At 35.0% G+C, this 23336-nt stretch overlaps 1 protein-coding gene across 3 annotated transcripts; it reads right to left on the bottom strand.

Annotated features, from left to right (window-relative positions):
* Window positions 1–2203: 2203 nt before the first annotated feature.
* Window positions 2204–12909, bottom strand: LOC147854068 (uncharacterized). Of its 3 annotated transcripts, none has more exons than XM_087331991.1 (27): window positions 12891–12909; window positions 11517–11570; window positions 11033–11139; window positions 10753–10881; window positions 10375–10552; window positions 9655–9931; window positions 9128–9288; window positions 8920–9009; window positions 8737–8805; window positions 8308–8424; window positions 7969–8202; window positions 7692–7838; window positions 7476–7590; window positions 6953–7140; window positions 6338–6457; window positions 6131–6188; window positions 5934–6055; window positions 5573–5666; window positions 5318–5376; window positions 5111–5221; window positions 4794–4917; window positions 4502–4614; window positions 4011–4209; window positions 3551–3679; window positions 3423–3451; window positions 3060–3220; window positions 2204–2896 (listed from the first exon to the last, which is right to left on the bottom strand). In XM_087331991.1, the coding sequence occupies exons 2-27, from the start codon at window positions 11520–11522 to the stop codon at window positions 2689–2691; spliced, it is 3345 nt and encodes a 1114-aa protein (XP_087188117.1). In that variant the 5' UTR covers window positions 11523–11570; window positions 12891–12909; the 3' UTR covers window positions 2204–2688. The 3 variants fall into 3 exon arrangements, with proteins under 3 accessions (XP_087188117.1, XP_087188115.1, XP_087188116.1); XM_087331989.1 differs by lacking the exon at window positions 12891–12909 and adding an exon at window positions 11810–12118; XM_087331990.1 differs by lacking the exon at window positions 12891–12909 and adding an exon at window positions 11683–11705.
* Between the last annotated feature and the right edge of the window lie 10427 nt (window positions 12910–23336).

Below are 23336 nucleotides of genomic sequence, written 5' to 3'. Positions count from 1 at the left end.
GGAATCGAAGTAAAGCATTTGCTTTTCCTAATTGCATCCCTAGGCAATACATGATCAAAAATCAAATGTGTCAAAAATAGTTTCCAACCAACTTATTGTTGACTCAAGACATAAGTATTTTGGAAATGTCTGATGTTCATGTGATGTTTTTTATATGAGGTTCATGCCAAAATCTTACGGAAATTTTCTAAAGATTTTTAAAGACTCGAGGATTTTTTTTTCTCAAGGAAAATTCATGATCCATGCAACAAGCCTTGGCTCCCATGGATCTTCACATGGAGTTGATAACAACTATATGTATGAATGCCAACTTGTGCAATGAAAATTCTAGTACCATGATTTGATGAAATGGAATTATTGTTGGGAACTTACTCTACATGTCATGGATTATCCAACAAATTGGTTCTGATATTGGCTAGAATCGCTAATTTAACACAAAGTCTAGCTAGCCCAAAACAATAAAAACTATTTTTGAGGGTGGTCAATCTACTTGGCCCACTTGAATCACTTGAATCACTTGAACTTATTGGAAAATTGGAAACAAGATTACCATGGGAATTTACTTGGTTCACTTGACAATAAAGTCGACGTGGACAATTCCTCACTATGTGTGTCCTAGATAATGATAATACAAACATAAACAATTTACTTGATATTGTCAATTCTCAACATCAAAACATGTGCCTTGACAATGTGCTACCTTGATCTTCATTTGAGTGGGATTGTTTATCGAAATAGTTTTTGGTGTTTGCACAAGTCTCAAAGGTGGTGTTGCTACCACCAAGGTAAATATATGCGCAAATCTAGGTCATAACATTTGTTGATGCTTAGAATGTCACTCGGGTAAGTGATTATCATATTGTGTAACTTGACTAATTGCCTCTATTAGTGAATTGGGGTCTTCATGAAATATAAGAAGTAAATCCACATTTTTTTGTATCCCATGAAAAAATTGATCCAATAGTAACCTTGAAGTTGAGACATTTTACCATCAAACTTCATTGTGAGACTAATAAGAAGAATATGTGTATCCAATAATAGCCTTGAAATTGAGACTTTTTACCATGGAACTTCATTGCAAGACTAATCAAATGAAAAAATTGATCAAAATTGAGACTTTTTTTACCATCAAATGTCACCTGGTTCTTTGGGGGAGTTTTGTACTTCTAATGCTTGTTGCAAAGTTAATGAGATTTCTTTTGTTTGATGGACCTATCAAGATAATTCCTTGTAATGGTGTGCCTTCTCAATGCATGATATAGATATGTCATTGGCTTGTCCACCCAACCACAGGGCATGACCTTATATCAACACTCATCATCTGTTGCAAGTCTTTGAGCAACCTCTTTGACGTGACGAAGTCATGTACCAAGTAGATGACATGTGTCATGAGGAAGAGGACAAAGAAGAAAATGATAAACAAAGGCATGATACATACATACATACATACATATATATATCCTTGGCTTGTCCACCCAACCATAGGGATGACCATATATAGTAGCCCCCATGCAAAGGACTACTATGCATGTCCACCCTCTTTTAAAACAACTTTCTACAATCTAAACAATCAACAAGGGGTTCAATTTTTTCTACTACTTTAGTTTTTTTCTCTTCTCCATCTAGCAACTTGTTCTTGTGGCTACCTTCTCCCTTGTACATGAAGATGTCGATTCAAAACTTTGTCTACCCTACTATATAGTCCTTATCCTTTTCTCCATATCTCTATTTTGAAACCAAATTCTTCTTTTGGATATATCTATTCTAACCTAAAGGTCTTGATTTGAAGCCTATCTACAAAATTTCTTCCTAAATTAACTTTTCCCTCACAATCTTGAGGTCATTTATTCCACTTGCAAATAGAGGCCCAACAGTTGTTCAACACGCATACCCAACAAAAGGGAGTAACCAACAAATACAATAATTCTCCTACTTCAATGGATGTAGGTGTACATTTCTTGTTGACAAAACATGTTGCTCTATACATAGTGAATCAATTAATTCTTTTAGCCATATTCATCATGTCTCCCGTTCTAATCTCTTACTCTAGTGCCATGCAAACTTGGTTGTAAGGCAATCAAGGTGGTAAAATAATTCACAAACACATGAAGGTCAAGGTGGAGCCATGTTTAGGAGCAACAAGAAGTGGGTGCTCACAATCATCGATTAGTTACATACTTTCGAATATTAAAAGAAGACTCGAAATGTAACAACACAATCAATAATGTACAAAACCATTATAATGCCCTTAACACAAGCTTACAAGGAGAAATCTCGCACATATAAATAAAGAAATCTCCAAGGAGAAAGTTTCCCTCCAAATCTAAGAATTACATACATTTCTCATGTGCCTGATAGTTGCATGTTTTTAACTATGAAGGCTCGAATCACACAATGTAACTCAAAGATGTACAAAACCAATATAATGCCCTTTGCCCAAGCTTTCAAGGCCGGGCTTGTATCATATCTCTTGTAGGCTTCCCATCATGGGTAGTTTTGATACAGATGTGTGTATCACTTGGGATATGTCGATTTCCATTTCTGGTTGATTGAAGCAATGACTCTTAGATTAAGTAAACCTAATAAATAAATAAAACCTCCCAACTGAAGGTTGTGCTTGGCTCAAGATCAAGGTAATAAATGAAATTTTTAATGCCTTTTTCCCCCTTTTTTTGTTTCAAATGTCATTTACACATTGTTCGCTTTACCATTACATGCCTCGACATTATTGACACCAGGCGGAAGTTCGACAAAGTGTGCTTGTTCTTTCATATGCATTAGGGTTGGGGGCCCAATCCAAGAGAGTATGATGGGCAAGAGGACAAATCCATTTAGAAACCCTAGCACTCCCATGAGCGCAAACATGCCAAAGTAATACACCCGGAACGCGTGATATCTTGAGCATAAAAAAAGAAAAGAATGTAAGAATCACTAAATTCACAACATATTTGATCAAGTTTAGGGTTTAGGGTTTAGGGTTTGACCCTAAACCCTAAACCCATCACTAAATTCACAACATAAGTAAAATAGAACCATGGTGATGTCAAGTTTTGACTCACTTCAGGAAGAGAAGTGGTAAAGTGGCGACAATTTGGGTTCCTAGCCCATGCAGGAGAGGTTCGAATGTCCATTCCAGAGCTTTTTGTACTCTTTCATTCCTTGTTCCATTGAATAGCAAAAATGACCTCGCCAAGTACGTAAATTCCGAAGCCATACCGATCTACACAATTACAACACATCACAGATTCTCAAGGAAATGTACAGATTAAAACATAACTTCTTTTAGGGGTTGGGGGGAATTGATTTGCAGTTTTGGGGAAGCTTTTTATTTTCCCCTAAACTGGGAACTAGTTGATTGCTGTTTTGGAAAAAGAAAAATCAAGTAGAGATGCGGAATTGTGATAAAATAAGTCGAAACTTACCACAATCCCAAGATTAACGAGCGATAATGCTGAAGACAATAGGAAAACCCAATAAGTAAGAAATAATAGATGATGGGCATAATTGAGCCTGAAGTGAGAAGAATGTGAACTAATTTGTTCCGTCTTACCATTCAATTTTGCTCCCAAAAGATACAGAAGCCCATAAACCTCGATATCTACCATCAGCAAAAGAATGGCAATAACAAGCGAGAGTACAATACTGAACTGAAACACTAGAATCGCGAAGAAAACGCCCACTGCATACAACAACATAGTTTTAGCATGATCATGTCATCCTTTATTTCTTCATGTTTCTTCTTCTTCCTCTTTCTTCTCAGTAGACAATATGCAATGATCATAATTTTGACAGGATGTGGATATTGCATAAACCTTCATTTCTTCATGACACAAACGTTCTTCAAATTCTTTGTTACATAACATAAACCTTTTTTACTTTGAAAAATCAAAGGCTTTTTCCATTTTAAAGGCTTCTTTGAATTCTTTGATATTTTAAAGGCTTGTTCCATTTGACAGTTTTTAATAGCAAAAAATCAAAGATGATATATAAATGTATCCTGCGAGACATACCTAGGGCAAAACCAACCACCATGAAGAGGTCATGTGTGCTGTGCACATATTGTTCATTAAATAGGAATGGGAAACCATACATATATACAACTTTCGTTCCATTAAAATACTCTTTGTTCAGGTTGTCTAATGCTTGTCTTGTTTGTTTGATCATGTCAACATTGTTTTTTGTATCTGACCCCACACTATTTGCAAACACCTGTATATATGAATATCAAAAAAAGACAAATGAGTTCTGGCTTGTTGTAATGTCTTATTTATAGCTATATTGTTTATGATTCTTGGGGGGAAAATCATAACAAATGAAAATATATCCAAAACACCCCCAAAGTTTTTTCTACAAATGCTCAGAATATTCGTTGCACCAAGTTCAATCCTTCCCATGGGCTAGGCCTCGTCTCATAGATCACAATTGGTCTCCCATGGACCTTAAAAGGATATTTATCCATCAATCTCCCCTAATCACCAAAAAAAGGAGAGCAAAATAATACCACAGTTTTTGTAGCTCCAATTTCCCAGTCTGTGCTTTCTTTCTCAGCAAAACAGCTTTTTTGCTGCCCTGTAGAGCTACTCTGGCAGTAAAGATCATGAAGAGAGAATATACCTACACATCAAAAATATACGTGTGCACATAAGAAAAATGAATTAAGCTTTCATCATAAAAACTGAGGACTTAAGCTCAATACTAGATTTCTGTGATGGCTTATTCTTTTCCATTTTCAGCAGAAAGGTCAATTCAGAGGCAGATGTCATGTAAAAAAGGGGATTATAGAGACATTTAACCTAACGGAGACGTTGACCAAGACTGTGCCAAGTTTGTAAACTCTGTGGCCGGAATGGGATATGATGTGTTTGAAGTCATATTTACAAAAGAGTACAAATTGCCCATCCATGTATAATCCAGTATCTGCAAAATCAAGTGTTAGTATATTTTGAGCATTCAAAAGTGTTATTAACATACTTCTGACATCGACACTACATATATGTATATATATAAATAAATAACAGATTTGTTTTTGTTTCCTTTTGTGTATTATTTGTATTGAAATGAAACGCATACTACTACTAGAGAACATTGTTATAATCTTCCCAAAACTTACTGTAGCTGAAGAGGGCAAGAAAGTAGACAGATTACTCTCTCGCCTATTATACACTCCCAGAAGCTCAGTTTGCACCTTTGAGTAATCCTCGATGTTTTGTGTTACCAGATACTAGATAAAAATAATAAAATAGAAACTTTGTCAAAATCAAAACCATGAGAAAGGTATAAGTTAGAGATTTATGCCCACAAGGAAAATGTCTCTTACAAGATCATACTGTGGATAGATTTTTTCAACCAATTTTGCAAAGTCATGTTGGTAGGATCCTGTAGAATCGAGAACAATAAAATAAAAAATAAAGGGTAGGAACTGATATCAATCCAACTTTCACAACATTATAGAATATCGTATGATAAAGTGATTAGAAAATAAGCAGACAATACAAACCAACTAAAATGGTGGAAAACCCAATGGAAAAATCACATAGACTAGTTCCTTCACATATTACAAATCATTTTGAACCTTTTAAAGCAATGTCCGAGAGGTTCAACCCATGTTGAACTTTCCAAACACCAAAGTAGAGAGATAAACTTAGCAAGACCGCAAAAAGGAATGACTGCAACAACAAAACAAACATTATTATCCATATATAGGATCCTTATCGAAACAATTTCCAGCTTCATACAATTTTTATTAGGGCTTCATACCCCTAAGTTTTCAGATAAATATTTGAAAACTTAGGGGCATTCATGTAGATATTTGGACAGCTAGAGGTGTTTTGGTGTTTTTTTCCCTCCCTTTATATTACAGTACTTCCATTTATTTTGCTTAAATCACTAATAGCTAATGATATTTTTCCTTCATTACAGACAAATGTGCTTACCATGATGATTTTGAATAGATTATATTGGAACAATGGAGCATAATACTTTGCAACTGCCAAAGATATGGGTGTGCTTGCACTATATTCATTAAACGTCGCTCCATCGACCTCATTGCTCGTTACTGCATTCCAATTTCCAAGAAATTCACAAAGAATTCTTAATGTACTATTGTCCCATAATTATTGAGAAATAATACCTTTTCCTGATCTCCTCAAACCACAAAACAACCAAAGACAAGGATCAATTATACCCGCCTGCCCATAAGGAACACATTCATTAAGTTCTTTTCCCAACATTTTGAGTAAGAAGTAACTACTGTTTTTCTATGGCTAAGTGTAGCAAAAAAACAGTAATGACTTCTACAAACGGAAGAGATACATATGTATGAGATAGGATGATATACCTTTACGCGTCGAGCATCCAACGACATCAACGGAATAAAGATGAGCATCATCCCACAAGTGTGTATCAGCGCAGTAATGCCCATTTGCCAGCAAAACCACCGAACAATTGGCATTGGAGTCTACAAAAAAAATATTAACAATCAATCTATCTCTATCTCTATCTATATCTATATCAATATCTATATCTATATCTCTATCTATATCTATATCTATATCTATATCTATATCTATATCTATATCTATATATCTCTAGCTGTTGGTTTGGTGATTTATACTGTAGCATCAAAGTCATAAAATTGAGAGAACCCAAATTTAATCCTAACTATGGGCTAGGCCCCATCTCATAGAGTGCAATCGGCCTCCCATGGACATTAAAAACATATCCATCTATCTGTCTATATCTCATTATTATGTTCTTCTCCCAGCTGTATCATTATCAGATGATGGTTATAATTTTCGATTCGTATGCCATTTAAGCCTCTTGCACATGTCAGTTATTACATAATGTACTGCATCTCATTCAAGTTTTGACATGCTTTGCTATTTTCTTTTATAGAAAAAGGAATCATCAAAATTCATCGTGACAAATGATTGTTAATAGAGAAAAAACTAACCACGGATGAAATGAAGAAAGAAGCAAGGACCGAAAATGTGGTTAGGACAACAGAAGGCCCGGCATGACTAACAGTGAGCCTCATCTCGTTTTGTGGAACTAATGAGATCGTTGTATCCACTGCTTGAATCCTTTTCTCCACTAAATAGTTTCTCAACATGTTGACCAAAACGAAAACATCATCTATTCCTGTAAGATTAAAATATGTATGAGTTTCAGTAGGAGAAATCCTTATCTATTGCTGGATTTTCCATAAATAAGTGATCAATCACCAACTTTCTACTGATCGCTTGTAGACATCCTCCATTTCGACAGTTTTTTAGATAATTCTCAAGCGTTTTTTCTTGAGGTAATCGTTTACATTTTAACGTTATTTTGCAAGATATTGAAGAGTGTATATATATTCATGACATAATTATGTTCATCTGTTTCCTTAAACAACTAGGTAATCATTGTATTTTTATTGCTAACAAAGAATATTTTGGAAGACAACATAAGAGGCAATTTAAAATGCAACATCTCACCGAGACCGAGTGTAAGGAAAGGCACCACAGATCCGGCCAAAGGTGACAGCTTAATACCAAAGATTGATGTCAATCCAAAACCAGCAAGAATAGCAAAAGACACCACGATCATTCCCTATACCATGATTAACAGAACTAGCAAAAATGAGCAAAGGTTCCGATTGCTTTTGAAAGTCAAAACAAGAGACTTTGCAATGGATTGTTAAGTTTATTTACCATAAGGACAAGCCAAGTATGTGAGTGTACAGGATTACGCAAGTTGACAAAGCAAGCAAATGCATATGAAAACACCAATATAATACTCAAGATTATCTGCCAAACTGGAACACTATTTGCATCTTGGAGTAGATCTTCCGTTGATCTCTGAAATTATACAAAGAATCTCAATATCAATTTCAATCACATTCATAACTTTCTTGCTAATCAAAATTTAATGGAAGAACATATGCATAAAAGAACGACATCCAAAAAGACATATACATTTCATACGTACCCAAACTGTAAACTGGACTTGATAATCATCAAGCGCTGCTCCAGAAGTGAAATTGGTACCCGCAGCATTGGCATGCAAAGGAACAAGATACTTTAGCAATTCATTTTCCCACCCAAGAACAAGATTCTTCCTTTCCTCATCAGTGAAACTCCTGTTTAGTGTCTTCGAGATGTATTCAGTCCACAAGGGATGCTTATGGTTCCAGTTATTACCTCCCCATCTCAACGATGCAATCTGCAGAAACCAAAACATCAATTTTAAAAAGACATAGTTGAGACTATTCTTGAACAGAAAAAATATAACATTCTACAGCCAGATCCCAGACATTCTTTCACATACAGAGGATATATTCCCGGATTGTCCATACTCCAGACCTCCAAGCGATGCTTCCAAAGGTGAGACAGCCCCGAACCATGTCAAACAACATGGCCTCTTTTCACTAATACAATGCAACACCTGAAAAAGAAAATTGCAAGTTTGATCATATGTGTCAGGTAATGATAGCAATTACTTCAATTTTCAATATTCTACTGTATTTCCAGCCAGTAATCATAGTTGAGTTGGCATAATTTATTATATATAGGTTTTATAACTGAAATAAGATTATGTATTAGCACTCCTTACATGTCACTTTTCTTAGCAAACTTTGAGGCTTCATTATAAAACAATTTCAATAATCATGAGACTACCATATCCACATGTGGATTTTCTGTGTTTTGAATTTAGCCAGCTCCTAATGCAAATATACTAACAATATTCACTCATTACCGCTGGATTAGTCAAGCTCAGACTTTTGTTCTTTGAGAAGTCCATTGCCTTATTGAAATACTCCAAGATCTGTCACACATAAAGAAGCACAAAATCGTTTTCTTTTTAAATATATCAAACTTGTGGAGACAAAAGAAGTCATTATTAATTCATAGATATTTCGAGTTGCTTTGTAGAACCTACCTCTTCATTGGACATGCTTTTGTATGATTGTCTCCAGTTGTAACCCCAGCCCGCAAAGACACTAATGACCGTCTTAATCCCACTTAAAATCTGTAAAATAAGAAAGAAAGCTGAGTAAAAAGTGCAAACTACATATTACTGTTTGCTTCAGTAGCATTGGCCCATCAAACACATGTAATTTCTAAATTAAATCTTCGTTCCCACTTACATTCGCAGTCTCTTCTGATGACAAACTCACAGTTACGCCAACACTTTTGGGGTTCTTCTTCAGTGCCGATTCCAATTGATTCAAACAGAGGTTATTAGTAAACTGCTCAAACCCCACAACTATCTGATTCAAGGTGCCATTCAGTGTCGAATTCAGAACAACTGGAAAATCATAGATAATCAATCAATTCTTTTTTAGTTAGTAACCGATGTATCTCTATCAGAGAAGAAAGGTGTTTAGAAACTCAAGACATTTGGACAAAAATAGAGCATATTACCATTTTTCATACAGAATAACCAAAAAAAACATTTACATTAAAAAATAGAACATTAAAAAAGAAGTTATTACTATATATCTAAAGAGTTTCCAGCTTTTTTCAAAAAATTCAACTAGAAAAATGAGTATGAATAATTTATATTCTTCAAACGTGATTTAAGGTTGTTAATGAAGCATGGAAACTTTGTGAAAAGAAAACCAAGGGTATTTCATATAAATAAACAAAAGAATCATATCTTTGTACATCACACCTAAGCGTTCGAGTTGTTGTAATGCTTCAGGGTAATCAATATCTTTCCCTTCTTGGAAACAATCCATTGGAGAAAGTTTGTAGCAAGGAAGAATATCAAGCCCCCAATCATTAGGTAGTTGATATTGAGTAGTGTTTATCGGGAACAATGTTTTTACTGTATTCAACACGCATGTCGAAACATGTCGGTATCCCCAAGCATACCAATTACCATGTGTGTTTGGATCAGCTCCACTTCTTAGAGTCTTCGGAATAAATGGACGTTCACAAAAATCTCCCTTCAAAGAAAAGAATACATTAGTTTGAACCCACTCATTTAACTTAAATGTACCTGATTCATAGATATCCCTATAGCAATCAAACCCTTTTTATGGTGTGTATCTTAATGACCTCATGATCTGTATGAGTTTCTACTGGGGATAAACCATGATATTTATGTGTGTGTGTGTGTGTGTGTGTGTGTGTGTGTGTGTGTGCATGAATGTATATATAGACTATGATTATGTATTGCTAGTGAGATCTTTTTTCTTTTCATTTTCTAACCATGTCCCATTGGCATAGCCCAAAATATATTGTACATAAAACATTGTACTCGATTTTGGTCTCAGAGCCATACTTCAGCCACCAATTTGGGCCTCTTAAAATACATTCATATAGCTTTCTTTCTTTCTTTTATTCTCTATCTTCTTTTCTTCTTTTCTTGTAAACATTCCATTAATACCTGGCGAAGCTCAACTTTGATTTGGTCCTTTGTTGTAAAGTTAAACAAAAGGTCATCATATAAAGGCTTTATAGTTGTTGTTAAAGCCTCCAGTGCCATCCCCAGATCATTTAAATTCTCTTTTGGATAAGTTTTCAAAGTGATCGCTGCAGATTGTTTGCGCGCAATGCCTCCAAAACTACATTGAATCAACAGATGCTTCTTGAATACAGAGTTAAGTAATGATTAGGCAATATAAACACAAAACTGTATGCAAGAATCATCATTGGGGTTTAAATAGATTCAAACAATGTGTGTGTGTGTGTGTGTGTGTGTGTGAGAGAGAGAGAGAGAGAAGCCTTTCAAAATCAAAAGGAATAGAAAATTTAGCTATTTTACCGAGAGTTAAAGAATTCCTTTTCGAGTACGATCCGCGAGTTTTGTTCTACCCATAGGTTTTCAATGTCAGTCTCATTCTTTGCTTTCAAGATTCCAATGCATAGAGAACCCAAAAGAAGCAGCCCGATGCTGGCATTAAACAAACCAGAAAAAGAAAATTGATACATTTTCTGATTTAAGAAAGAGTTACCAGAAAAGGAGGCAATTATTCGGAACAGTGTATCCAAGATAGGTAAAGAAATGAAAGCACATAAAAGTGTTGTTTTAGAGAGGGCCTTACAAAAGGGGGGGTAATGGATGGGTAGCCACAAATGATCCATAAGCCGCAAATAAATTGTGTACGGCTGCATGATACTTCTCAAATCCATGCTTCAATGAGATTGAAACCTTTAAATGAAAAAAAAAAATGATAAGAAGAGCAATCAGAAAAAAAGAGATTCCAATCACAGCATATCCATTTGTTTTGAGCCATATCCATTTATTGTCTCACTTTAACATGAAATACGTGAAGAATTGTGGGTGTTTTTTGTTTCCATGAAAACCATGGTGAATAGAGATGTAGAAGAAATGTGATGGGTTACTTAACAACGGAAGTCATGAATTCAAATTTTCTGCTACTTTTACTATCAGTTCTCTTGAGCTACATGTTCAAATGGGTCTATCAAACTAATGACCTCCAAACAGTTGAAACCACCATCTCAACTATGGCTTCTCTTCCTCTCTCCCTCTCTCTCTCTCTCTCTCTCTCTCTCTCTCTCTCCTACCTTCATCTTGTCCTTGATGATTAAAGCTCTCAAGGTTCCAGTGGTTCAAGATTCCTGCTTAAACAATAACAGACATTATGATATTAGCAATGAATATGTATAGCTCATTTCCTTCTTCCTCTTCTTCTTCTTCTTCCACTTCAATAAAGGATATATGCAAACATACAATGAATGCCAATGTATTACAAGAAAATGTGTGTGTTTTAACGTTATTTTGTTTCTTTTGTTCTGAAACTTTGGGCCCATGTTATATAGGTTTTATTAGCAGACAGAAAAAGGGAAGAGATGGTTACATCAGAACTCCATCATCATTTTTTTGCCATTCAAAACCCACGGAAAAGGAAGAGGAATTTGCTTCTACATCAAATGCTCGGGGCATCTAGTAAAGGACAGGCAAGTGAATGATTGAGAGGCATACATAGATAGATGGACAGATGGACAGATAAGAGAGGGTAATGATTAGACACACCCAGAAACAGAGCAATGAGTGGGAATCTAAGTGAAGAGATAAAGGTGATTGAATTGGATAGAATGTCATATGTAATATTGGAAATACTTATAGCAATGCCATGAAAGCTCAATTGGCCACAATGGCATGATGACGATGATTACTCAATAGTATATGATTCCAATATTTAAATGTAAATTGAGCTCTATATATTAATAAGGAGAGAGAGAGAGAGAGAGAGAGAGAGAGTGTGTGATGAATAAGAATTAGAGAATATAAAAAGAAGCACGCATACATTAACAGAGAGGAAAACAAAAGACTTACATTTTTTTACTAGTAACAAAATAATCAGGGAAGAAAACCCACATCGCCATTACCAAGAAACAGAGCACTCATTACCCATCCCATTCATATATACATACATACATACATGGGCATACAGATATATGCGTATATATCCAGCTATGTATGAATCAACATACATGTATCTATATTTGCATCCATATGTATATAATCTATGCATATAGATATGTATGAATCAATCTATCTATGAGTGTGTGTGTATATGCATTTAACAGAAACAGAGCAGCCCACACATCTATGTGATGTGTGTGTATCTTATCTATCTATCTATCTATATAGAGAAGAAACAGAGCACCCACAAAAGAGAAAAATGAAGCTAGAAAAGAAACAAGAGAGAGGATTCAGGAAGCATACACAATAATTTTGAGGGTCATGATGTGATTAATGAACAGTGTAGTGAAAAGACACACACACACACACACACACAAATTTACTTTTTTATTCTTGTGCATTTTTTTAATCTGCCTTTTGCTTCTTCTTTTTGGCCTTCCATGTGAATATAATTAACACAATCTCTCAAAAGAGGAAAACATAAACAAAGAGCAGAAGGAAATGAGCCCCACCTCCATGGATATAGCCATTGCTATAGAGAGTGTGAATGTAAAAGAGAGAAAGAGAGGGAATATACAAAGAGAAAATTTTAGTTTGTGTGTGTCTGAGAGACATGTGTATTCATGTGTGTGTGTGTATGTGTATGTGTATATATATATATATATGTATGTTATCTATAGAAAGTAGATTTTGTTTGTTGATGTCTCTTTAATTGGTTAGATGGCTATATTTAAAGAGCTTACTCTTTGAAAGAGGAAGGTTTTCTTTTACCTTCTTCTTTTTTCTTCAAAAATGTATCTGTCACATCTCTAAGGCATAAACATCCATCATAAATGATCCCCCCTCTTTTCGATCGACTATTGTTGGCTATCGCTCACTCTCGCTTGCGTAAATGCCATGTTTCGCCTCCGACAACAACTCTAATTCATTTGTATGTTCATCCATGCATGTACCTATGCACTCTATGTATGTATATGTTTGTTTATTTATGTACCTCTCAAGATGACCATGTTTGTCTTACATATGTATTCATCCGTCTTCTATCTCCACACAATTCCATAAAGTTGAAACCATTCTTCATGATTCTTAATTGCCGTAAGAGGACATATATATCCTACACAAATCAATAAAGTTGGTCAAACCCTTGATGATTACGTGTTCCCAAGAGAAATATATGTATATGTATATGTATATGTATATGTATATGTATATGTATATGTATATGTATATCTAGCCTACGTCATCCACGTAAGTTGGGCTCACACCCTACTTTGTACCTTCGTTTTGATTGGGATGGATAAATCATCTTGACCATGTCCTCATCCCTTGTCAATGATCTCCGTCCGACTTAGGACAATTATATGCCTTAATACTTGGGATGATTGCATGCTTTTCAAAAAGAGTCCTATGTGATTGACTTTCTCTACTCGTACCTAAGTGAAGTTTGTCCCTGACCACGTCAATTCATTTGGTACCTCTTGCTTACATCTCTTTCACACACTTATGATGCTATCTTGCAGGTAGTAATGCATTCATGTATTGAACTTCAAGATGTTTATGCAAACATGAATCAATATTTCTTAGGGAAATTTTCAAAGCCGGCCACCCCCCTAACCATTTGAGTTGTTTCTAAACTACAAAAAGTTACCTTTGGGTCAACAAAAGTAGATTTTTCGGATCTCTTGAGAGAATGTGTGTGTGTGTGTGTGAGATCAAGGGATAAATTTACTCAAGTTGTATTACGTATCACATTTCCTCCATGCATTCTCTTCAATTACTAAGCTATATGGTCTATTTACATATATCATATGTTGTGTTATGGTCAACTAGTTAAAAGCACATGAGTCAATAAGAATTTGTTGTACATGCCTACCCATATCACTACACTCTATAATAAGTTTGCAAACATGCACCAATGTGTTTTCTATGGAACATACAAAAAAGTCCCATTTCATACGACAATGTATCAAGAGCACTCTTACTAATTTCCCAAATTTTGATGGTTACTCTTTGGATGTTTTCAGATTTCTGAGAGAGAGAGAGAGAGAGAGAGAGATCTTTTTTACCATCCACAAAAGATCATTTATATATGAAACAAGTCCTAGCCCATGACGAGGATTGAAGTTAGGTTCTCTCAACTCTAAGAGTTTGATGCTACAATGTAAATGTTACAGGCATGACCATATAATATCCCATGGTAAGATTGTACTATAGTAGTCTATACACATGGCTAAAGTGTGTATAGACTACTACGGTACAATCTTACCATGGGATATTATATGGTCATGCCCGTAACAGTAAAGCACCAAGCTACAAAGAGATATTTTTAACACGTATTAAGAGCAATTATGATATATGTATAAGACAAGGTTATCCCATGCCTAGAATCAAACTTGATAGAGAGAGAGAGAGAGAGAGAGAGAGAGAGAGAGAGAGAGAGAGAGAGAGAGAGAGAGTGTGTGTGTGTGTGTGTGTGTGAAAGAGAGAGAGTAAGAGATTTAACACATACGAGACTAATTGTGATTCATGTATGGGATGGGGCTTGTCCCATGGTGAGGATCAAACTTGAGATAGATAGATAGATTATATTATCATCTTCGGAGGTCAAATATGACCTATGAGACCAAAAATATTACATTTAATGTGATACGTGTGAGAGTGAGTAGTGACTCTCGATGTTCAAGAACTTTACCAATGGATGTTGCAATCGAGAGTGCACATTGTAGTTGTGAGAGAAATTCATGCAAGGTTTGGGCTCGGTCGAAGAGATGTGGAAAGCATGGTCGAATATGATCAAAGGCAAAGCATTGTATCAAAGTGTGATACTCAGACTCACGAACTTGTTTAGGGAAAAGTGTGCATAGCCGACCACTCTCGTCACTTGTGCCCCAACGCCCTCTCTCACATCGCAATGCATGTGAGCTAAGTCGCATGGAAGCAATGGTTCGAATGGTAGATAACGGTATGGGCTCTAACATGTATCGGTGTGTACGGTTTCCCCGTTGTCGTGTCAAAGCACGTCGCATATAAGAGCTTGGCGTGTCCGGGCGGAACCGCTAGAGTTCTGAACTAGGAGAGTGGAAATAAGAAGATGAAAGAGAAGAGTGGGAAGTTGAGCTAGAAGTATCTTAATAGTCACGAGTGGTTTGCAACCCTACCCGTGAAGACAAAAAACCTTATATCGTTCCACCTACGTAACCAAATTAAGTGTGCAAACAAAAATTAGAAAGCCCTCTGGAGGGCTTTCCAACGAGCTATAGAACGTCGAAAACAGACGTCAGAATTGAGAATTATAAGGAAAATACCATACAACGCTACTCCTCAAACGTAGACGAAGAAGAAATGCCAAAATAGGAAATTCGCTATTTCTTCGAGAGAAAAACCCTTTACAAAATAGAACTCTTTGATTGTTCCCCCCCTCCCCCCCATGACAATAATCCTCCCCTCTTATACTAAATCGATGTCATTACATGTAGGCCACGTGGCACACACCTAGAGAAGCTTGTGCATGTGCACGATATAAAGCATGTGGGCCATGTGGCACACATGTAGAGAAACTTTGCATGTGCGTTATATGGTGCACATGAAATACATTACATGGTTTTGACTACACAACATTTGTTACAAAATAATGCAAATAAATCCCTAATAACAATAATACTAAAGAACTTTGAGTCTAGAATGTAAATCAACTCCAATGAGTTGAATCAGGTGGATCTCCAAGGAGTGATGGGTCACTGAACCAAGTTGAGATGCGTGGTTGTAGTTGCGGCAAGTGTGGAATTGTGGTGGCACCAATCGGTCGTATCCCTTTACGACACCATTCCGCAAAGAATATGGTTTTGTAGTTAGGTGCAACATATGTAGTATAATGTGTGAAGTGTGAGCCTCCACATTTGTCCCATGTCATGATACATAGGCGTTGCAAAAATGCCTCATTTACAGAGGAATCTAGTGATGCATCATGAAGCAAGTGTCTCGCATCCCATCTACCAAACCATCACAAAACTAGATATTCAAGCATAGATATATGGATTTGCAAACTAGTATCAATACCCTTTGCCATGTCCTTCTTCCTCCAGATGTTAATGGGGCAAGCTCGGCTATCGTCTCATGATAACATATTCATAAAGAGAAGTTGTTGCAAGATAATAAGGTTGTCTTTCCTCGTGTCTATGTGAATCTCTCTTTCAATCCATTTGTTGATACAACTCTACTCACATTACACTCACCCTAATACATTTAAAACTCTAATAGTGGGGCTTGAGCTTGAGAGTTGAAAAGAAAATAACGAGTCCAAGTTCGTTGATTAATATGAATAGGGTCATAGTAAAAGAGTGGTTGATCTAGCAATACAATGTCATAATCCACAAAATCATGTATTAAAGTTTACAATTGGTAACAAGATAAGGTTCACAAATATGCATTAATGTATTTTCTACCACACTCACCAATGGCCCTTGATTAAGTGAACTTAAATAAGGGCATCAATGCCATGTCCCCACAAAGAGATCGATCGATTCGTCGTAAGAAATTTCTATCGATATCTTTTAACAACACTCTTGAAACCCAAAATCGTAAACTCAACTCATAAGATTTTAACAAACATATGACAGAATGCATAAAAAAGTTGGTTGTTACTCATGCAATGATGGGAATAGTTTGTTATTTCTATGCAAAAGAACTCCACTCTCTCTAAAAGAGGTTTACAATTACTATATGTTCAATTATACCTATTGATCACTCTTAAATGAGGCTCACTTTGCATCTAAAAGTTGTAACTCTTTTAAGATTGTCACTTATGAATTTGTCCTTTATTATCACATACATTTCTTTTCTAGGAGTTACTGTCTCCTATAAAAATGGACTCGTGTCTTTCCTCATCTCACAAATGGGTAGGTTTGTGCAATGCTAAGAAATAAACATGGTATTGATCAACACATCACATTTGCCTAGGTGAATACAATAATGCATGCATTTGATGTGTACGTATATGCCACATTATTTGCAGTTGGTTGAAGTCGTATGCATCAGCTAGAGCATATTGATGGTTATCATTTGATTCTTCATTATAGATGCACGCATAAAAGAATATTCCAAAGTTGGGGTTTAAGAACATTAATCTAAAGCATCTTCTTTGTTCTGTGGTTTATTAGTAACTATCTTCTTCAAACGTTAAGACCACGATCCTAAGCCACCCTTCTAACGGCTCTTTCGATTGTCTTTAATCAAACAAACAAATATATCTTTCTAAGATAGTATCTATTTTCCACATATAGAGAATTATAAATCCATTGAGTTAATATACCCATCAATTATCTTTCTACAAAAAACGACCTAAAGTAAAATCGTAGTTCCAAATCATGAATCAGTGTTAAAATCGTTTTGATCAATTGACACATGTTACTTGTTCTTAATAACAATGTATAGGTACAATTATATTGACAACTATCAATTCCCAATGGATCACTCTCATTTGTATGTTTTCTCGATGTCGCGATTGCAAGGTGGCAATATTCAATGGTGCTATCTCTTGCCGAGGACTTCCCCCACCGTCCCTGGACAATAGAAGGATCCCTCTAGGCTACAAATGTATTGACATCACCTATTCAACCACTTCTCATAATTGAAAGAGAAAAGGTACAACTTCTTTGTTAAAGAAAGTTTTTTTGGATGCCTATTCATATTATTTAACCTTTAATTTCTTTTCATAAATGTTATGATGGTTTTGAGATTTTAACTACCCTATTGTAGTTCAATAATACCATCATAAATATCGAGAAAATTTATTGGCCTTGCTTCTATTTCTATTGTACGTAAAATAATAATTTAAAAAGTATGTTTGTTTACTTTCAAATTTATATGCTTCGTGTAAAATGCTGATTCCAATTTCCCTATTACCTAGTCTATGTGAAAATGTCAATCATAAAATAGGATTGCAAGAGTAAATTCTTAGGAACTAAGTTAAATAGAGATTAACAAGGGAAAAGTTTCGAGATTTCTCATTGAATCATCTTTTCCTTAAAAGTCACATAGAACCTATGGGACCAATGAAACATTTTAACATAGTCAATGTAAATTTATCAATGCCTCTCAATGTTCAAGAAATTCATGAATGCATGTAGCAATTGTGAGTGGTCCAATACTTCTATCTTGTTAACATAATAAGTCTTCCCTAAATTTGTTCTTAAATGAATGTAAGCATCGAATGAATATATGTTCAAAAGCATGTTTTCCCAATTTCATTGGAATGTGACTCTTTGTACAAGCTATCTAATATTAGTATGATATCACAAACATAGAGAATCGAGATGTATTAAAAAGAGAAATTCAAGGCCTTCTCAGTTTCTTACTATAAAATAATAATTTGTTTATTTATAGGATAACACATTGGTGGCTATTGGGCCATTAGTGGCTTAATGTTATGGTGCATAGAAATAGCGAGGAAGATCTATTATACAATGGCACAAGGGTTATATTTTAAGTAATTAAAATCTTTGGCCATTTTATACATCAACAATGAAGTAGTTAAGGAAAATGATAGTGGCCCCCACACACGACAAAAACAAATATGGAACACCAATTTGACACTTTAGTTTAATATAAAAACATTGGAGATGAGATCATTCCAATGTTTGGCCAATATTCACATCAAATGTTGTAGCTAATGTTGTCATTTTATGGTAGAATGCTCAAGCTAGTAGACACCAATGGTGGTGCTTCATTGTCCTCGTAATGATGTGTAATTGCCAAATCTTGTTGAAAAATACAAAGGGGATATAATTAATTCAATAAATGGTGGTTTTGGAACCAAAATGGACATATGTTGGAGAAAAACATGTAAGGAACGAGGATCAACCTCAAAGGTAAATCCATGCTCATGCCAAATGTTCACAGTTCTTAAGAATGGAAAATAGGCAATCTCCTAAATAGTTTCGGCCAACTCCTCTATGAATCTTATTGAGCCACTATACCATATTATGATCAATTTCAAGGGAAACCTAATACCCATGGTAAAACACACATAATCACGTTTTCCCATGTAATCAACCATTAAAACTCAAAATTGATAGGAATGGTAAATTCACTTCATCATTGGAAAAATAAGCTTGGCAACAAAGTTGTTCTGGAGCGATTGGGGCATAATCAAGTCTTTTGTTGTAATCTTTAAAAGTGATTACTTTGTGGATTATGTGATGATATAGATGGACAATGCAATTGTGTTCGAAGTCAAACTGGTGAACTAGAATTATACTTACATGGGATGTAATATGGCTCCCTAAGATGTATGATATGTGGAGAACTGCTTTCAATAATTAATGTGAGGTATTATGTGCAATGAAACATAAAGATCATGCTTAGTCGAGGTCTTCTTTTCAACCTTAAGGGAATATCATGTGTTATGTCAAGATAAATGTATTGTCGTTAGTTTGTTGTGGCATTTATTATGATGGAACTTGGATAGGTTGTTGTGGTGGTTCAACGTGATGTATGTGGTCAGTTCCCAATAGTCTAGGTCAATTATCACAAGGGGAATGACTATACCTCCTCGACATTTATACACTAGATGAGAGAGATATAAAAGAGTCAAGAGAGAGAAATACTTTGTTGTTTTGTTAAAATCTTCTCCATGCTTAGATCATAGAATAACAAAGCATATTTAAGTAGTTTCTATTAGCAATCGCCAATAGTTTGATTTTGTTCGGAAGTCACAAACTTAAATCGTTAAAATAGTTTGAAACTATATATCCAATTGAATTGAACTGTAAAAACCGTTAAGTTGTTGAGCCAATGTTTCATGGTTTCGTGCTTCGGCTTCGTTTTTTTACGATTGGCAAACCAATATTTTGTGCTAACATTTGCAAAATTCTTGGACAAAGAGTTCTGCAACGAAAAGTTTCCTACTTCTGAACTACTTAGTAAACTGCGCAAAGAAGAAAATATTGGATCTAAAAGTATAACTTATAAGTTATTATTATAATAGGCTCTACATGTTAAGTTTGTACAGTTAATCCATATTTAATATATATTTCAAACTGTCCAAACCTAAACTATTACATTGTTTTAGTTGTGATTTGAAGCCGTTTAAACCGCAAAATGTTAAGCTATTTGTTGGAAGTTGCGAAATGTTAACCATTTAAACCGCAAATTGTTAAATACACATGATGATGCAAAGTATTCGGATCTTCATTTCATTTACATCTAATACATTAGGCATGTCGAATTTAGGGTCTCAACATTAATATTCCCCAAAGTCCGATTCATAAATAATAGGTTTCCTATTGCAAAATATAACAGCATAAGTAGGACTTGGAATGTGAATGGTTAACATGTATTATAACACCACATGAAATTATAAATTGTATTGATTTCAAACATAATATGATGATTTGTTTGGCGAATTACATGATTTAAATGCAATGTATAAAACCTTTGTTTGAATCAGTATAGACATTTAAGAGTAGAGGTGGTGTAGTGATGGAGCTTACTCTATCTAGAAAGAGAAGGATGGGCATGTGACAAGAGAGAAAATCTTCACATGTATATAACACACACATATGTGAAGCGAATGCAAGTAGGCGGCATGTCTCTCTTTTATAAATCTTCACAGATGCATATACAATTTGGCTTTTGCCTTCTCCTCTCCATAAATATATGTATGTTATCACATGAAAATATGATGTCCCTTTCTACTTCTTCTTTGTAAAATAAATTGAATAAATTATGCATCACGTGGATGAGGAACCATGACAATAACATCCTTAGGAATGCACCAAATGCGGATGTTACAATATCAAACATCATTGTGCCAAATGTAGTGAGAACACCAACAAATAAACAACTTGATTGATACATGGCAAGGACATAAATATTTGTAAATGAAAGCCTTTCTACTAGTAAAATATGAGCCATGAGACCACATTATTGGCCATTAAATGTGAAGATATCATGTGACGATCAATCAGCCCATTATTCAATGTTAAAAAAAAATCAAATATGAATTCATATTGTTGAGCATGGACAAAAGCGTATGTGAGATGGCAGGACGAGCAAACCCTATGATAGGTGATTTTCTAAGACACTAGACATGCATTCTAACTTATCCAAGACTCAAGTCAACTTATCAAAAGGACTATCTACTTATTGTGCTTCTATGCACAATCTCTTGACATTTTGTTGAAATATTTACCCTAGAAGGAGAAAGAGTATGCTCAACAAAATCATAGACTGTATATATCCTAGAGTATACATGGAACTTGCTCCTTATTTAAAATTCATGAAATGTGCAAATTATTCAATAATTGTTGGGATGTGTTTTGTGTAGTTGAGATTAAAATTCATAAAAATTTATGGGATTAAATACTTTGAATGTAAAATGTAATTCTTGATGGTCATTGGAATGTATCATGCGTACATACTAAGAACATATGGAATGCATTGGCTATTTCCTTGACCCTTATGCATATAAAACTTGTTACGATTGAGCTCAAAGGAGATGGTGCCCTAAATTCTTATTGTCACACAGAAGATGACCTTTATTATTGATAAACAAACATATGCACAACTTTTTTATTTGTAATAGAAATTATATATGACGATGAGATGGTATGAGGCTAGTTGGTGTTAGTGGTTTAAATAACGATGAATAAGAATGTCATTTACTACCTTCTGTTGAGACTTTGGCGAATTTCCAAATATGAATCCAAAATGTTGAAAATATGAATAATGAATTATTATGAGTGTGACTTCTAAACTCAGAGCTTCTTTCAATATGTGCATGTTGCACGTGCTCATTAGGCATGTGTCTATTCATTATTTGTCATTGTGATGATAATCCCTTGTTGTTCCTTGTGCCAAATAATTAGGTTTATGATATAAGTTATAATACATGGAATGTGTAGCTTAGCACAATATTATATGAGATGTTACCTAGTTGAAAATAGCTGAAAAAGTGCAAGCTAATGATACAGAAAATGATGTGGAAATAAAGGTTTCATAAACCTCTTGGGAAAAAACAATCTACGATGGTTTAGCTTACCTATTAAGAGTGCTTAAAAAAGCATGCAAGTTGGTTCAAGACTTAGATGATTGTTTAAACAAGTTTGTTTGAGCATCTCTTGGATGTAATGTGCTCGGAAGGTTGGTCTTATTAAACTTTCAAGTATGATGGCATCTCTTCTTATCTTCTCTCAATGGAGGCGCATTTCTCTATGAAGGGGGTTGTATACATTTGTGCAACGTCTTCTCTAACATATTGTTGAAATGCTTACCATCAATACTTCATCCTATTTGGTATGTTTTGCATCCTAGTGGAAACATTATGCACAATATGTTAAATGGTCAAATGGTGACAAAGTATGCAAGGCAATTGAAAGAGGAAATTTTGATGATATAACTTCATTTAGAAAATGGCTCGTGTCCACTTTGACAAGTCTATTATATCAAGACTTTTAATAAGCATGGGAGCTTGACATTATATGCCCCACCTTAGTTATTTTAGGGCTACATTACTCATTCTACAATTTGTTCAATGGAGGAGTTACTTTGGCCCCATATTGATGAAGTTCCATTTCATTTGCAATTGTGGTGTTTCGATTGTCTTGTTCTTACCTTTGGAAAAACCATTTACTCATCAAGCCCAATGAAATGATTTGACAATATCCATGCATGCTCACAAGTATCACATTACCAAAGATATGGATGCCTAGGATCTTTATTGCTTTAGCCTTCAAATTGATAATTAATATGCATAAGCACAATATTGTCACATGGATAGAGAGACATTCGGTTTCTATGAGTGGAAACCATGGTGCCATCTGCATTTCCCAAATTGGAGTTGATGGGATTTTTCGTCAGATACTAAAGGAGTTATGTACTGGAATAATAATGGAAATGCCAAGCTTAGTCATTTCATGTTTAGTTGAAAGTGGCGCAATCTACCATGATCCTAATTATTT

The sequence above is a fragment of the Azolla caroliniana genome, unplaced genomic scaffold (genome assembly GCF_043228905.1).
Source record: "Azolla caroliniana isolate FFs.n. ecotype wild unplaced genomic scaffold, voAzoCaro1.0.p SCAF_16, whole genome shotgun sequence".
Lineage (NCBI taxonomy): Eukaryota > Viridiplantae > Streptophyta > Polypodiopsida > Salviniales > Salviniaceae > Azolla > Azolla caroliniana.
This window is presented reverse-complemented; position numbering and strand designations above follow the sequence as displayed.